Genomic DNA, 18617 nt, shown 5'->3' on the forward strand with positions numbered 1-18617 from the left:
TGGTAACAACCTTGGTATGTTTGCTGATGTACTTATATTGCTTAGAATAATACCTGGCATATAGTACACGATCAAAAATTATTTGTTGGGCTTCCCTGGTGGCGCAGTGGTTGAGAGTCTGCCTGCCCATGCAGGGGACACGGGTTTGTGCCCCGGTCCGGGAAGATCCCACATGCCGCGGAGCAGCTAGGCCCGTGAGCCATGGCCGCTGAGCCTGCACGTCCGGAGCCTGTGCTCCACAACGGGAGAGGCCACAACAGTGAGAGGCCCACGTTCCGCAAAAAAAAAAAAATAAATAAAATTATTTGTTGAGTGAAACAATTAGAAAACTTTTAGTCAGCTCTATCCCAGACTTGTTGGGTTATTTGAGAAATGTTCTTCCCTTCTGCTTTATCATATGTCAAATATATGATGGGATAAAACTGGATGCTTTCTATAAGGGTCTTTCAGTTCTGAAATTCTAGGAAAGAGGCTAGATGACCACTAAGTATAGGTTGAGATATTATGCTATTAAGGAATCATATTAAGATGCTATTTGCCTGTTGGTGCTTTGCGATGACCTAGAGGGGTGGGATAGGGAGGATGGGAGGGAGACTCAAGAGGGAGGGGATATGGGGACATGTGTATGCATATGGCTGATCACTTTATTGTGCAACAGAAACTGACATGGTATTGTGAAGCAATTATACTCCAATAAAGTTCTATTAAAAAATCAAAAAAAGAAAAGAAAGAAAGATGCTATTTGCCTGGAACCCTCGGAATACCTGAACCCTATATTGCCCGATCTATACCTCGCGTCTGCAAGGTCCCCACAGAAATACATGCTTTTAGGAAAGAAAAATCATTCGTTAGTTAATTGATTCAATAGATATGTATTGAACACCTACAATGTGCTAGGTACTGTGCTATGCTCCTGGCACACATCAAAGAAGATCCAAGACAAAAATCCATAGCTCTACAGTAAGGAGAAAAAAATGATGATAAATAGAAAAAATTAATTACATGGCATGTTATAAGTTAGGTACTATGGGAAAAGAAAGCGCATGGTAAAGTTTACTAACCATAGTATGGATAGTAAACTGAATGGAGGTTGGGGTAGGCCTCATTTACAAGATAATAAGAAAAAAAACAAGATAGTTAAGCAAAGACTTGAAAGAGACATGAAAGCATACCAAATGCAAGGACTATGATGTAAGAGAGACTGGCATGTTGAAAGAGCAGCAAGGAAGCCAGAGTGGCTGGAACAGAGTGAGCAAGGGAGGGCATAGTAGAAGATAAGCCAGAGAGGAACAGAAGATAAGATCATGTAAGACCCTGTAAGCCATAGCAAGAACTTTGGCTTTTACTCTGTATAAGATGAGGAAATACTAGACGGCTATCCTGTAGAGAATATATAGGGTTGGCCAAAAAGTTTGTTCAGGTTTTTTGTAAGATGTTATGGAAAAACACGAGCGAACTTTTTGGCCAACCCAATACTATAAGGAGAAAGGGTAAAAGTAGAGATACAAGTTAGGGTGCTATGGAAGCAATAAAACTTTAACTTATTACTGTGGTGGAATAAAAACCAGCTGTTGAGAAGCAAAGGGTGGGATGACAAGGGAGCCAGGGTGCTACAAAACATAGTGAACAGTGAAATGAGGGCAGTACCTGAGGAGGGTGTGGGTATGTGTGTGCATGTATGAAGGGCTAAAAAGTACCTCCTTCCCATCTGTATTCCCATCTGTGTCTTTCATCCCCAAAGAAGGGAATTTCCTATATTACCTTTTACTGCTGGTCTTTGCATAGGAATCAAAACAGGTTAAAACCTGGCTGGGACTGAGGTCCTATGATCTGATTATCACATTTTGAGGGGTCTTGGACCTTCTTTGAAAAGCTAACTGAAGACTACTTGCTGTACAGTAGATCTCTAAGACTCCTTCATCTTGTATAACTGAAATTTATTACCCTTTCACTAATACCTCCACTTTCACTCCAGTTCCTGGCAACCACCATTCTATTCTCTGCTTTATGAGTTTGACTATTTTAGATTCCACATATAAGTGAAATCCTACAGTATTTGTCTTTGTCTGGCTTATTTCACTTAGCATAATGTCCTCCAAGTTCATCAGTGTGGTTGCAAATGGTAAGATTTCCTTCTTTTTTAAGGCTGGATAATATTATATTGTATGTACATACATGTTCTTATCCATTCATCTGTTGATGGACACTTAGTTTGCTTACATGTCTTTGCTATTGTGAATAATTTTGCAATAAACATGGGAGAGCAGACATCTCTTTGAGATCCTGATTTCAATTCCTTTGGATATATATACCCAGAAGTAGGATTGCTGGATCCTATGGTAGTTCTATTTTTAATTTTTGAGGAGCCTCCATGCTATTTTCCATAGGAGCTGCACCAATTTATATTCTCACCAAGAGTGCACTAGGGTTCCCTTTTCTCCATATCCTCACCAACACTTGTTATCTCTTATCTTTCTTGATAATAGCCATTCTAACAGATGTGAGGTGATACCTCATTATGGTTTTGATCTGCATTTCCCTGATGAGTAGTGATGTTAAGCACCTTTCCATACCTGTGGCCATTTGTATATCTTCTTTGGAGTAATGTCTATTCCAGCCAATTAAAAATACTGTGTTGAATACTTAAAACTTACTAAGTGGGCAGATTTTATGTTAAGTGTTTTTGTCACAAAAATCATAATAATTTAATAACAATAAAATAAAAGAGGGTGGAAGGAAAGTTTTGAAGGGGATGGATCTGTTTATGGCATAGATTGTGGTGATGAGTCTATTAGCCTGAGTGTAGTCAGGATGCTTTCTGCTGCAGAAAAAGCTTGAAGGGTCTTGAAAGTTGTAACAAGGAGGAGGGAAGGCAAGAAGAGAAGACAGTATGATGCAGTTGTTCAGAGAGCATTAGGATGCATTTAAGAACCGAGGAAAAGAGCATAGCATAATTTGGCTTGTGAAGTACCCCACCCCAACCAACATCTGCCTTCTCATCACTGCTCTATGCTTAGGTGGATGGGAAGGAAGATAGGAAAGTTATTATGAATCAGTTCTGCTCCTAAGCAGAAATCAATACCTTTTGCACCTTGCTTTGATTATCTATTTGTTGTGGTTTTATTTGCCATGTCCCTAGGACAGCTGGGTAGACATAAAGTAATTTCCCCTTGGCATTACTCATAAGACGCAGTATCTTGGAAATACTAATATAAGTGGAGAGAAGGAACACAATTTTCTTTATTAAACCCTCATGAAATCTTTTAATTCTCAAACAGGAGCAAGCTTCTCAGTGAAAGACATTTCTCTTATATCAGATTCTTTGAGTCATGAAACCCCCTATTTATGCCTTAAGAATAAAGGGTAGATTGGTAGGGTATTGCAGGCTGACTTGGGAATAGAGCTTTTGTCCAAGACACATGGGAATTTTTATAAATATCTAAGGGATTAGTTAGAGCTGCAAGGACACTTGCCATCTACTTCCCACCTGTTACTATTTAGATAAGGAAATGGAAAATAAGATATGGGTAAATATTTGCTGAAGGGCACACACTTGGCTTCTGCCTTCCAGCCTAGGGTTCTTGCTAATAAACACTTGAGCATGTTTGCTTTAGTCAGCCTGCTTTGAGCAATATCTACTACTGCTACTCTGATCACTTATGAGGTGTCACACATTTATCATGCTTAAGAATTAGCCAGGGGCTTCCCTCGCGGCGCAGTGGTTGAGAGTCCGCCTGCCGATGCAGGGGACACGGGTTCGTGCCCCGGTCCGGGAAGATCCCACACGCCGCAGAGCGGCTGGGCCCGCGAGCCATGGCCGCTGAGCCTGCGCGTCCGGAGCCTGTGGTCCGCAACGGGAGAGGCCACAACAGTGAGAGGCCTGCGTACTGCCAAAAAAAAAAAAAAAAAAAAAGAATTAACCAGGATTGGAGATTCTTGCCAGTTGGCCACCTAAAGCTCCAAGAGAATAGCAGAGATTGAATCCAATATAACCAGGAGGTATACAGGTTAGCTAGAAATAGCTCATCAGAGTTAGGTGTCAAATAATTCTGAATTTTTGCTGTGTGAGTCCCATTTACACATAGCAGGCTACTTTCTAGGCCAAAGAAAGTTGAGGCTCAAAAATATCTGCAGGAAAACAGAGGGGAAACTTTGGAATCGATTATTTAGACAGACTGATGCAGAAGAATGAGTATGTGGGCATGGCAAGTCGTACCCTATCCAGATTTCCACTGAGGGATCCATGAACAGTCTCTCCAATATGTTGTCCCTATTAAGAGAACATGAGCTCTTCAGACTTGACCTCTGAGGTTTTTGATGTCCTCCATAAACTTTGTATTTTTTTTCTGGCCAGCTACTGTGTGTGTGTGTGTACATGTACAAGTGTGTGTATGTATTCTCGAAGAACCATCTTCTTAAACAAAGCTATAGCAGTTGCTGTAAGCAGCAGAGCCATCTTTTGTGCTTGTTTATTATCAGGTTAAAGATATTCTTTCTAGGGACTTCCCTGGTGGTGCAGTGGTTAAGACTCCACGCTCCCGTTGCAGGGGGCCTGGGTTCAATCCCTGGTCAGGGAACTAGATCCCACATGCATACTGCAACTAAGAGTTCACATGCCACAACTAAGGAACCCACGAACTGCAACTAAGGATCCTGCCTACTGCAACTAAGATCCGGCGCAATCAAATAAATAAATATAAAAAGAAAGATATTCTTTCTATACATCTCTCCTCTCCAGTGCAATCTCTAAATTATTTAACTCACATGATAGCCTGATGAGGAGAATTATTTTGGAAATAATTAAACTGCTATCAGGAGTGAATGAGTCAGTACCTGGTGTTTCCAGACTTCTCTGGTGGTGAAGTAGCTAAGGGAGCTCAGTTAGGATAGACAAATGATATTTGTTTTCCTAAAGGTGGTAAGGTGGGATTTATATCTGATCTAAAAATCTAATATTGAATGCTACCTTGAGAGGCTATCTAGTTCATTTAATCCATCCCTTGTGTTCATAAAGTCTTGGATCTCAGTGAACCTAAACAAATAAAATCCCATTATTCTTAGCAGCACTCCATTGCTGGTGAACGAGAACTCAGCTCCATGTTTAATATCATTCATTTTAGCTTTATTTCATGTTCTGTTGTTCTTCCTTTTAGGTTAACAATTCATGCCGAGTGTCCCATGCATTTGGAAGATTTCCCTATGGATGTGCATGCCTGCCCACTGAAGTTTGGCAGCTGTATGTATTTTCTCACTTTCTGTTTGCCTGGTCTTTTTCCAAAAGAAACAGAATATTTCCTATTCTGTCCCTTAGTAGTTTCAAAAGCTGAGACCTTTAATTCAGGCTGGTATGTGAGTGAGGAAGGGGAGTGGGGTGGAGTAGTACTAACTGATCTGGAGGAGATTTAACCTTTAATAGTTTTCCTTCTAGACAGGAAACCTTATTTCACCATTTTAGACTAATTTGCCTTTCATTATATTGAAACATTAACATCTGTTTCCTAAATTATCCAGAAGACAAACTAAGATAGAACTAATATAAAGTACAGTAGTAGCTTCCTAAAGGCAAGATCCCTCAAACAGAATGTGTTTGTATTTTTGAAATGCTTATTCTACCTGCATCCTCATATACTGTAGTTCTATCTAATTCCCTACAGTAAATGGTAGACGGGAAGAGACTCTAGAAATTTCCTCATTTTTAGAGAGTACTGCCTTTGCCAGTAGCTGTAAATCTGGCAGAGAAATGAATAGATACATAGCCTATTTTCAAATGAATTAGAAAAATCAAAATTGAATAGAATTAGAGTGAGTTTCTGACTAAGAATTTCAGAGTAAGTTTCATTTGGGAGTCATCAGAGCAATATATCAAGGTCTGTGTTGATCATCTCTAAATTAGATTTATCTCTGTATTTTGAAGTAGAAAGTGCGTTTGAAAAGACCCAAGTAATTGTGTGTGACATATTTTTTTCAATCATTGTCAAATATTTACAGATTGTCTCCCATGGGCCAGGCTCTGTTCTAGGAGCTTGGAATGTATCCATGAATAAAACAAAGACGTGCCCGTATGGAGCTTACACTGTAGAGGACAGAGTGATGGCAAAAGAGAAAACAAACACTATATGAAAAAGTAAAGTATGTTGTAAAATGAGAAGCACCATGAGAAGACATAAAAGTACTACAGAATAAGGTGGGGTCAGTCATGTCTAGGTGGAAGATGAGCATTGCCATTGAAATTTAAAATAGAGTAATCAGCATAGGCCTCTTTGAAAAAGTGATATTTGGGCAGAAATTTTGATGAGGTAAAAGGTTTAACAAGGCAGATATTTGAGTAAATAATACTCTAGTTAGAGGGAACAGCCAGGGAGTCAGATAAGTATATCAGATATGAGATCAAAGAGGGGATCAGGTCATCTAAGTCTTGAAGAACATTAAAAGGCTTTGAATTTTATTCTGAGGGAAAATGGGGAGTGATTGGAATATTTTGAAGAAAATAATTATGTTATCTGATTTATGGTTTTTAAAGAATCATTATGGATACTCTGTTAAAAATATAAGTATAAGAAAGGTAGAAGCAGGAAGTCCAGTTAAGAGGTTATTGCAGTATTTCAGATGAGAGATGATAATGGCTCAGAGAGTGCTAGTGGCATAAGTGGTAAGAAGTAATTTGATTCTGGATATATTATGAAGGACAATCCCAGAGGATCCTCCAATGAATTAGTTGTGGAATATTAGAAAAAGAGAGAACTCAAGGGTGACTTGTACATTTCTGTCCTAATGGATTTACTATCAAGTTAGATGAGTATTACTTCCACTCTGGGTAGGATAGAGTTGTTTGTGGATAAACAATGCTCCCCTCATGAACAATTAGGAGACCCAGAACTGTTGAGCAATAAGGATTGAAGAGACTAAAATTCTGGAGAAAGGGTAGAACCTCTCACAGATGAATCTGTGACCTGTACCTTCTTCATTCTTGGTGGTACTTGCCAATTCTGGCCATGGATTGCAACTTGGAATTCAAGTTTGGCCCTGGGCATAGGGCTGCTGCTGGATGATATATTAAAAAAAAAGTAGGGCTTCCCTGGTGGCGCAGTGGTTGAGAGTCCACCTGCTGATGCAGGGGACATGGGTTCGTGCCCCGGTCTGGGAAGATCCCACATATCGCGGAGCGGCTGGACCCGTGAGCCATGGCCGCTGAGCCTGCGCGTCTGGAGCCTGTGCTCCGCAAGGGGAGAGGCCACAACAGTGAGAGGCCCATGTACCGCAAAAAAAAAAAAAAAAAAAAAAAGTAATAATTCTGATGGTCACACAACACTAAAGTGATAAAAGTAGAGATCTAAGAGATCTCAGCCTCTTGACTGATACCCCTCTCAATACAGTTGCTGAATTTTGAATTTGCACAAAGTATAATAACTAACATGAAAACCTTTGGAAAGTAGAGCTGGCTTTCCTACAGTATCCCAATGCTATAAAAAAGATGACATGCTAGGCTATCCATTTAAAATCCTGGAGAAGCTATGTCCTAAATATAAGGGAATATCAGAGACAGACTAAGTTTAACCAAAACCATGACACAGCTCAGTGCCTTATGGGATTAAGGTGATAATTATCCCACACTATCTGCCTAACAAAGGAAAGAATGAAGTCTCTCTCGTGGAAGTCAACATCATCTGAAAACTCTATATTTTTATTACACAACGTCTGGAATCCAATAAAAAATCATTAGGCATACCAATAGGCAGAATAATGTGATCTAAAACCAAGATCCAAAACCAAAACCAGAATATGAAAACAGACCTACAAGTGATTCAGATATCAGGTTGTAGATAAGGACTTTTAAAAACTATGGTTAGGGCTTCCCTGGTGGCGCAGTGGTTGAGAGTCCGCCTGCCGAGGCAGGGGGCACGGGTTTGTGCCCCGGTCCGGGAAGATCCCACATGCCGCAGAGTGGCTGGGCCCGTGAGCCATGGCTGCTGAGCCTGTGCATCCGGAGCCTGTGCTCTGCAACGGGAGAGGCCACAACAGTGAGAGGCCCGTGTACCGTAAAAAAAAAAAAAAAAAAAACTATGGTTAATATGTTCAAGAAAAAAGGGAAAAGATGAATAAAATAGATAAAAGATAGGGAATTTCAACAGAAAATTGGGATCTATAAAGGAGAATAAATTAGAAATTAGTTATGGAAAAGTACAATATCAAAAATTCAGAATTCAAAGGGTGGATTTAATAAGTAGAAGACAGGATTAGAGATCTTAGAAATAGTTAAATAGAAAATGGCAAAACTGAAGTACAGAGAGACAAAAACACAGAAAAGAGTAAATGAATATGTGGGACACAGTAAAATATATTGTCATGTGTAATTTTGTAGAAGAAAAACAGGAAGAGAAATGAGCAAAAGCAATCATTAAGTGGCTAAAGGTCAGTCATTCTTAAAACTGATGAAAGTTATCAATCCAAAGATTCAAGAAATTGGTAAACACCAAGCAGGATAAATACAAAGAAAACAACACTGATTCTCAAGTTTAAATAGAAATATAAGAGTGCCAAAAATAGCTAAGACAATCTTGAAAAAGACAAAGCTGGAGAGTTTACAATCAGAGTTTACAATCAAATCAAATCCAATACCAGATAAGAAGACTTATTTTAAAGTGTTAAAGCTTTGGTATACTTTAAAGCAATATGTATTATTGTTGCAAAGATAGAAAAATAGACTAATGGGGCATAGCAGAAAGTACACACACACACACACACACACACACACACAGAGGTGGGGGGTGCTTTATCTCTCTCATACACAAAAATAAATTCCAGATGGGTTACAAATCTAAATGTGAAAAGGTGAAAGGTAAAACAATAAAGCTTTTAGAAGAAAACATAAGAGAATATCTTTATGATATTAGAAGAGATATAAATTACTTAAACAGGACATAGAATAGCACTAACCACAAAGGTAAAAGAGGATGACTTGGAATATGTTAAAAATTAAGAGATTCTCTTTATCAAAAGATAATGGTGAAAAGGCAAACCATAGAGTGGGAAAAATATTTGCATTGCATGTACATGACAAATTACTCAAATCCATAATTATTGATATCCCCTACAAGTCTATAAGTAGTAGTCAGAAACCTCAATAGAAAAAAAAAAAGGCCAAAGTGTTGAACAGTCACCTTATAAAACAGGGTTTTCCAATCACCCACATAAAGTGATCAATTACATTAGTCAGCAGGGAAATGCAAATTGCAGTCCAGAGAATATTACTCCACACCCACTAGGATAACTAAAGTGAATTGCTGATAGGAATGTAAATTTGTACAAAGGTTTTGGGATGTTGTTTGGTGGTATCTACTAGTGCTGGACATACATGTATCATATAGCCTAGCATCTCTAGTCCTGAGTAATTTCCAAACATAAATCAGTACTTATGTCTACCAAAGGCATATCATGAATGTTCATAGCAGAGCTAATTTTAGTAGACTTGATACTACCCTAATGTCCATCAAAATGGATTAAAAATCTGTGACAAAGAAATTAATACAACATTGTAAATCAACTATATGTCAATAAAAATATCTGTGACATATTCATAAAATGGAATACTATATAAGAATGACAAGTATATTATACTCAACAACTCAATCTGAATGAGGTCACAGGTTTAATGCTGAGTGAAAGCCAGACACATCTATGTATATAGTGCATGATTCCATTTATGTCATATATAAAAATAGGCAAAACTAATCTGTGGTGTTAGAAGTCTTTAATATTTCATCTGTCATTGCTGTTGGTAGTATTTCCAAATTTCTATCATATTAAACTATGGAAATCAGGAATAAGAGTTGGAATTCCCAAGAATTTCATAAATTAAATGTTATTCATAAAACACTTCAGACTTTCATGCTCTTTGCTTATTATTATGGATATACAACTTTTTAAAATAAGAAATAACAGGTTTAGAAGTATTAGCAAATGCCAGTAACATTACTGTAGAAGATACTCAAACACTGGAAAACACCAGCAAACCTTATTGGGTAGTATTTGAATTAAAACATTTGGATCTCTTAGCAAGGTAACAGAACTATACAAAATCAAATGTCAAAATTGCCAGTTTAAGGGTTTATTTTGCTTCTCAAACTTGCTATATCTTGAAAAGACACTCACAGGGTTTGTATATTGTATACTATGCGTATAGACTTAATATCTAATTTGCAAGAATGACTTGCTATTAGCAGCATACAGGGCTACAAAGATACACTTATAATAAGCAAAATCAACTGATCCGATCAACATGTACTCCTGTGTTGATATTTAGAATTTCAATACTTTTGACTCAGTGTGCCAGCATTTCCTGTTCTTGCTTTTCACTTGACATTAGTAGATTTCTTTAAGCCAGTCATGCTTCTGTGTCTATTGTTAAGCTTTAATTCTTATAGTAGAATTATAATACTTTTTCCATTTTGCTGATTTCTCAACAATTTTTCTCAGTATTTGAAATTCAGAAAAAATATATAAATTTCCCAACAAATGCCAGGAAGGAATTTACACACAGAAACAATAGTCAGGATAATGGTTACACCTGATGGGGGTCATGCTTGATAAGGGACACAACTAGTGCTTCTGGGTGCTGATTATATGGAATGTAAGTCTGGTGTTCAGAAAAGATATCTGGACTGGAGATTTAATTCAGGTTTCATACATATAGATGATATTTAAAGCCATAAGGCTGGAGAAGTCATCTACAACATTTAGAGGCTAAAGAGAAGAGAATAACTCAGTAAATGTGAAGGATAGGATAGCTGAAGCATGAGGAAACTTCAGGGAACATATTGTCCAGGAAACCAAATAAAGTACATTAAGAAGGAGAGAGTGGTTTAAATTCTTAAGTGGGCAGTTAAAGTTAACCTTAAAATCTCTAATAAGGAAGCAATTCTGGAGTGGTGAAGTGAGAACTTCTGAAAATCCACTCTTCCATAAAAGCAACAAGAACATTTTCAAAAATTGGCAAAATAAACTTCCTCTCCAAACTCTAACCAAAGGCTCACAACAATCTGAGGAGTGTTAGTCAAGAAAAATGGCTGATTCTCAGTAAGGCCAGAGAACTCTGTTCCCATCCTCTTTACCCCTACTCTGTAGAAGCCTGGAAGATTTTATAATGACAAAATGGTCAATCCATCAGGAAGATATAACAATTATAAAGATATATGCACCTAATCATAGAACCCCGAAATACATGGAGTAAAACTGACAAGAATTGAAAGGAGAAATAGACAATTCAACAATAAAAACTGAATATTTTAATATTCCACTTCCAATAGAACAACTAGACAGAACATCAACATAGAACTAGAAGACTTGAACACACTACAAACCAACTAGATCTAGTAAACATTTATATTGCGCTCTACCAAACAATATCAGAACACATTATTCTCGAGTGCACATGGAACATTTTCTGTTTTAGACTATATGTTAGGCCATAAAACAAGATGCAATCAGTTTAAAAGTATTAGAACCATACAAAGTGTGTTATCTAACCTCAATTGAATGAAATTAGACATCGATAACAGAAGGGAATTTGGGAAATTCACAAATATGTTGAAATTAAATAACACACTCCTAAATAAACAATGGCTCAAAGAAGAAATCACAAGGGAAATTAGAAAATATTTTGAAATTGGTGAAAATTATGCACAATGTAAAAACAGCCTAAAGCAGTGTTCAGAGAGAAATTTATAACTGTAAAGCCTGTATTAAAAAGAAGAACCTGACCTTCCACCTTAAGAAACTAGAAAGAGAAGAGCAAACTAAACCCAAAAGAAGCAGAAGGAAGAAAATAATAAATATTAGAGTGAAATTAAATAAAATAGAAAAACATTAAAGAAAATCAAATAATCTAAAAGTTGGCACTTTGAAAAGATCAGTAAAACTGATGAACCTTTAGCTAGACTGACTAAGGGCTGTGGGGAACACAAAACACACACACACACACACACACACACACACACAAAAAACGAGAATAATCATATTACTAAAATTATGAAAGAGGGGACATCACTACTGACCTTACAGAAATAAATAGGATTATATAAATACAGAATTTATATATTTAAATTTATTTAAATATATAAATATTATATATTTAATAAATATATATATTATAATTATATATTATATATAATAAATTATATATATTATAATTTATTTATATACAGATTAAATAAATACAGAAATAAGTAGGATTATACAGGAAAACTATGAGCTGCAAATTATAGGTCAACAAATTATATAGCTTAGATGAAATGGAAAAATTACTAGTAACACACAAACTACTGAAACTGACTGAGGAAAAAAAATAGAAATTTTTATTGGACCTATAACAGGAGACTTAATTAGTAATTTTATAACTTCCCACAAGGAAAAACCCAGGTCCAGGTGGTTTCACCATTGATTTTACCAGACAGTTAAAGAAGAATGAATACTAAGTCTTCACAAAGTCTTGTAAAATACAGAAGAGGAGGTGACAGTCAGGTCAGTATCACTATGCTACCAAAACCAAAGATCACAAGAAAAGAAAAGCAAAGACAAATATTCTTTATGAATATAAACACAAAGATCTTCAACAAAATACTAGTAAACCAAATTAAAAAAACTTATAAATGGATTATCCACTATCTTTAAGTGGGATATATCCCAGGAATATAAAGTTGGCTTAACATCCAAAAATCAATCAATGTAATACACCATATCAATAGAATAAAGGACAAAAACCACTTGATCATTTCAATAAATGCATAAACACATATAATTCATGCCAGAAATCCAAATTTGTCCTGATTTGCCAGTAACTAGTGCCTATAACTTACCCTGTAACTTTGGATAATTTAAAATCCTGACTAAGTATTTGAATTAGTTATAAACGTATACAGTGTTTGTTTCCATTTGGTTTTATATGTATGCCAACCTTAGGCTGTAGTTGTTATGTTCATCAGAACTCTTGTACTTTTACTGAATATGCCCAAACCAAACTGATTATTTTTTTTTCTCTAAAACCTTCTTTTGTGTTCCCTGCCTTGGCTTAGATCCTGTATTTAGGTTGTTGTTTATCTCTTCAACCTCATCTCGTATCTCTTTCCCCTTTACATCAGCCTTCTGCCAGTTCCTAGAACACTGCAACACTGCAAGATGTTTCCCACTTAGAAGACTTTGCACTTTCTGTTTTTTTGTGGTTGTTTGTTTGTTTGTGGCCTGAAATATTCTCCAGCAAGCTCTGGCTTTTGCTTATTTTCCATTTTCCTGCTTAAAAGCCACCCCCTCAAAAGGGTTTTCTGTGATCACTGTATCTAATGAAACCCCTCCCCACTTCATAAACTCTGTTTTATTTTTTATAGCACTTATCACTGTATGATATTATCTTTATTTATTTACTTATATATTTTCTGTCTTTTTCCACTAGACTATAAGCTCAATGAAAGGATGGGACCTCAAATGTCTTATGATCTCTGTACATTAACTGTCTAATATAATGTCTTAGTATTTGTTGAATGAGTGACTGACTTAATCAATCAAGCAAGCTAGCAATCATTCTCTGACAGTATGAGTTCAAAGGGAATGCCTTCTCATTGGTGTTATCATGGCAGGATTGATATTTACTTCCCATATTCCTGGGGCTGGCACATACCAAGGCTCGAGTAACAGAAGGAGGCATTTGGCAAAGCAACTAAAGGCAAAGAGATGCTAGTGCCATCATAACCAATACAATATACGTTGAGGGGGCCATTCTGGGAATGCTGTAGTTCTGATTGTCTGATAGATAGCCTTTCTGCAGGATCCATTTCCCAAGCCACTCTACCCCTGCTCCTCCATGAAAAAAAATGAAACTGAGGAGAAGGGGTAGGACTCTACGTGAGGGAATTTGAGGGCTTACAGGAGCCCAAAGTTCAGGGAGGAAGGAGAGAAGAAAGAGAAGGCCTAAAGGGGAAGAGTTCTGTTCCCCAGTGGGTGAATGAATTCCATCATTAGCCAAGTACTTGCAAAAGTTACAAACTCTGTGTCATCTAGAATCCTTCCATAGACTTCCTCCTTTTCTTTCTTAACCATCATGAAAAGCCACCAGTTATATTCTGCCACTTAGATCTCCTCCCTATTCCACTTAATTCATCCCACTGTCTAATACTCTATATTGTGTCCTAAATGTCATTCACACCAAACATTGTGATGGCCTTTTAACTTCTGTCTTGGCTTTAGCTTCACTCTTTCTAACCAGGCATCCATTTTGCAGGTTGAGCAATCTTTCCAAATTATACATCTGGCCATACCATCTCCCTATTTCAGGCATGTCCACAAGAACTTATAGCCTATGGACTAAAACCCTTATTTCATTTTTAAAAATTTAAGTATAGTTAATTTAAAATATTATATTAGTTTCAGGTATACAACATAGTGATTCAATATTTTAATACATTATACTTCATTTAAAGTTATTATAAATTATTGGCTATATTCCCTGTGCTGTACAGTATATCCCTGTATTTTACTTATTTTATACATAATATAGTTTGTGTCTCTTAATCCCCTACCCCAATCTTGCCCTCCCGCAAGTCCCCTTCCCGCTGGTAAGAACTAGTTTGTTCTCTATATCTGGGAGTCTGTTTCTGTTTTCTTATATTCATTAGTTTGTTGTAATATTTAGATTCTGTATATAAGTGATAACATACAGTATGTGTCTTTCCTTGTCTGACTTATTTCACTGAGCGTAATACCCTTCAAGTCCATCCATGTTGCTGTTGCAAATATCAAAACTTCATTCTTTTTTATGGTTGAGTAACATCCCATTTTACCCCTCCACACACACGCACACAAACACACACAATATATTGTCTTTATCCATTCATCTGTTGATGGACACTTAGCTTGCTTCCATATCTTGGCTATTGCAAATAATGCTGCTTTGAACCTTGGGGTGCAGATAATCTTTGCAAATTAATATTTTCATTTTATGCATATATACACCCAGGAGTAGAATTTCTAGATCATATGGTAGTTCTATTTTTAGTTTTTTGAGGAACCTCCATACTGTTTTCCATAGTGGCTGCACCAACTTACATTCCCACTAACATTGTACTAGTGTACTAGGTTTCCCTTTTCTCCATATCCTTGCCAAGTTTGTTATTTGTGGTCTTTTTGATGACAGCCATTATAATACATGTGAGGTGATATCTCATTGTGGTTTTGATTTGCATTTCCATGATGGTTAGGAATATTGAGCATCTTTTCATGTGACTGTTGACCATCTGTATGTCTTTGGGAAAATGTCTGTTCAGGTCTTCTCCCTCTTTTTTAATCAAGGTTTTTGGGTTGTTTTTGATATTGAGTTATATGAACTGTTTATATATTTTGGATATTAACCCCTTATTGAATGTATCATTTGCAAATATTTTCTCCCATTCAGTAGGTTGTCTTTTTGTTTTGCTGATGGTTTCCTTTGCTGCACAAACACTTTTAAGTTTAGTTAGGTCCCATTTGTTTACTTATCCTTTTGTTTCCTTTGCTTAAAGGGACAATCCAAAAATATACTGCTAACACTTATGTCAAAGAGTGCTCTGCCTATGTTTTCTTCTAGGAATTTTATGGTTTCCAGTCTTACATTTAGGTCTTTAATCCATTTTGAGTTTATTTTTGTATATGGTATGAGGGAGTGTTTGAATTTCATTCTTTGACATGTAGGTAGCTGTTTTCCCAGCAACATTTATTGAAGAGGCTGTCTTTTCTCCATTGTATATTCTTGCCTCCTTTGTCATAGTTTAATTGGCCATAAGTATGTGGGTTTATTTCTGGGCTTTCTATCCTGTTCTATTGATCTATATTTCTGTTTTTGTGCTAGTACCATACTGTTTTGATTACTGTAGCTTTGTAATACAGTCTGAAGTCAGGGATCATGACTTCCAGCTTTGTTGTTTTTCCTCAAGATTGCTTTGGCTCTTTGGGGTCTTCTGCACTCCCATACAAATTTTAGGATTATTTGTGCTAGTTCTGTGAAAAATGTCATGGATATTTTGATAGGGATTGTATTAAATCTGTGGATTGCTTTGAGTAGTATGGACATTTTAACAATATTAAACAATTTAACTATTTTAATTCTTCCAATCTGTAAACATGGGATATCTTTCCATTTGTTTGTATCATCTTCCATTTCCTTCATCAATGACTTACAGTTTTCAGAATATAGGTCCTTCGCTTCCTTGGTTAAATTTATCCCTTCTTATTTTATTCTTTCTAATACAATTGTAAATGGGATCGTTTTCTTGTTTCCTTTTTCTGATAGTTTATTATTAGTGTATAGAACAGCAACAGATTTCTGTATATTAATCTTGAATCCTACAACTTTACTGAATTAATTTATTAATTCTAATAGTTTTTTGGTGGAGACTTTAGCATTTTCTATGTATAGTGTCATGTCATCTGCAAAGAGTGACTGTTTTACCTCTTTCCTTCTAATATGGATGCCTTTTTTTTTCTTGTTTTATTGCTGTGGCTAGGACTTCCAATACTATGTTAAACAGAAATGGCAAGAGTGGGCATTCTTGTCTTGTTCCTGATTTTAGAGGAAAAGCTTTCAGCTTTTCACCATTGAAAACACAATGTTAGCTGTGGGTTTGTCATAGTTGGCCTTTGTTATTTTGAGATATGTTCCCTCTATGCCCACTTTCTGGAGAGTTTTTATTATAAATGGATGTTGAATTTTGTAGAATGCTTTTTCTGCATCTATTGAGATGATCATGTGGTTTTTGTCTTTCCTTTTGTTAATGTGGTATACCATGCTGATTGATTTGTGGATATTGAACCACTATTGGATCCTAGAATAATTTCCACTTGATCATGGTATATAATTCTTTTTATATATTGTTGGATTTGGTTTGCTAGTATTTTCTTGAGGATTTGTGCATCTATATTCATCAGAGATATTGGCCTGTAATTTTCTTTTCTTGTATTGTCTTTGGTTGGGTATCATGGTAATAATGGCCTCATAGAATGAATTTGGGGATGTTCCCTCCTCTTCAATGTTCTGGAATAGTTTGAGAAGGATAGGTATTAATTCTTCTTTGTATACTTAGTAGAATTCCTCTGTGAAGCTGTCTAGTCCTGGACTTTTGTTTTTTGGGAGTTTTTTGATTACTAATTCAATTTCACTACTAGTGATCAGTCTGTTCAGATCGTCTAGTTCTTTCTGACTCCACTGTGGAAGAGTGTATGTTTCTAGGAATTTATCCATTCCTTCTAGGTTGTCCAATTTGTTGGCATATATTCATAGTATTCTCTTATGATTTTTTGTATCTCTGTAATATTCATTGTAATTTCTCCTCTTTCATTTCTTATTTTGTTTATTTGCATCCTCTCTCTTGTTTTTCTTAATAAGCATAGCTTAAAGTCTTGTCAATTTTATTTATCTTTTCAAAAACCCAGCTCTTGGTTTCATTGATCTTTTCTATTGTTGTGGGTGGTTTTTCTTTTTGATCTCCACTTCATTTTTTTCCCCCCTGATCTTTATAATTTCCTTCCTTCTGCTGACTCTGGACTTTCTTTGTTCTTCTTTTTCTAATTCCTTTAGATGGTAGGTTAGGTTGTTTATTTGAGATTTTTCTTGTTTCCTGACATAAGCTTGTATTGCCATAAACTTCCCTCTCAGAACTGCATTTGCTGCATCCCATAGCTTTTTGAATGTTGTGCTTTCATTTCATTTGTTTCAAGGTATTTTCTGATTTCCTCTCTGATTTTTTTCGTTAGCCCATTGGTTTTTTAGTAGCATGATGTTTAGCATCTACGTGTTTGTGTTTTCTCCATTTTTCTTCCTATAATTGATTCCTAGTTTCATATTTTGTGGTCAGAAAAGATGCTTGATATAATATCGATCTTCTTAAATTTATTGAGACTTGCTTTGTGGCCAGAATGTGATCTATCCTGGAGAACTTCCATGTGCACAGAAAAGAATGTATATTCGGATGTTTTTGGACAGAATGTCCTTTAAATATCTATTAAGTCCAATGGGTCTAATGTGTCATTTAAGGCCATAAAACCCTTATTTCTTGGTGTGGGCAATTAAGCTATTTTATAATATAACCTCAGCTTCCTTTTAGCCTGTAAGTCCAGGGATACCATTAATTCCCTTAACACTCCATGCTCTCATATGGATTTTTGCCTTTGCTGTGTTGTTCTTTGGCTAGGAAAGTCCTTCTATCACCTACTAAATGTGACCTCATCTTCTGAGTATCACCCGGTTTATGAATCCTTCTCTAACACTACACTCTAAGCAGAATCAATAGAGCCTCCTTCTGGTTTCACTTAACACTTGTTTTTGTTTCATTAGTGTGCATACATCTAATGTTTAGGCTTGTGCTATAACTATTGTGCAATGCCTGTCTCCATCAATAGATTGTGGGCATACTGGTGGTGCTCACTATGCCTTATTAACCTTTTTTACAAATATGGGGTCAGGCTGTGAGCAGACAATCAAGTAGTTTTCAATTTGTTTTTTGAATATATTTCTCCCTCTTCCTTCTCTTCCTTTAGTAGTTTTTGCCTTTACTGATTTGACCTCCAACAAATGAGAAGAAAATCCTTTTTCCTCCTTTTGA

At 36.3% G+C, this 18617-nt stretch overlaps 1 protein-coding gene across 2 annotated transcripts in view; it reads left to right on the forward strand.

The window, feature by feature from the left end:
- GABRA3 (gamma-aminobutyric acid type A receptor subunit alpha3) overlaps positions 1 to 18617 on the forward strand; it is a 250009-nt gene that overhangs the window by 185054 nt on the left and 46338 nt on the right. For both annotated transcript variants that reach the window (XM_060002519.1, XM_060002520.1), the window contains exon 6: positions 5154 to 5236. In XM_060002519.1, the coding sequence (XP_059858502.1) occupies positions 5154 to 5236 (83 nt within the window). The remainder of the gene's footprint in view (positions 1 to 5153; positions 5237 to 18617) is intronic.

Source organism: Delphinus delphis, chromosome X (genome assembly GCF_949987515.2).
Source record: "Delphinus delphis chromosome X, mDelDel1.2, whole genome shotgun sequence".
Lineage (NCBI taxonomy): Eukaryota > Metazoa > Chordata > Mammalia > Artiodactyla > Delphinidae > Delphinus > Delphinus delphis.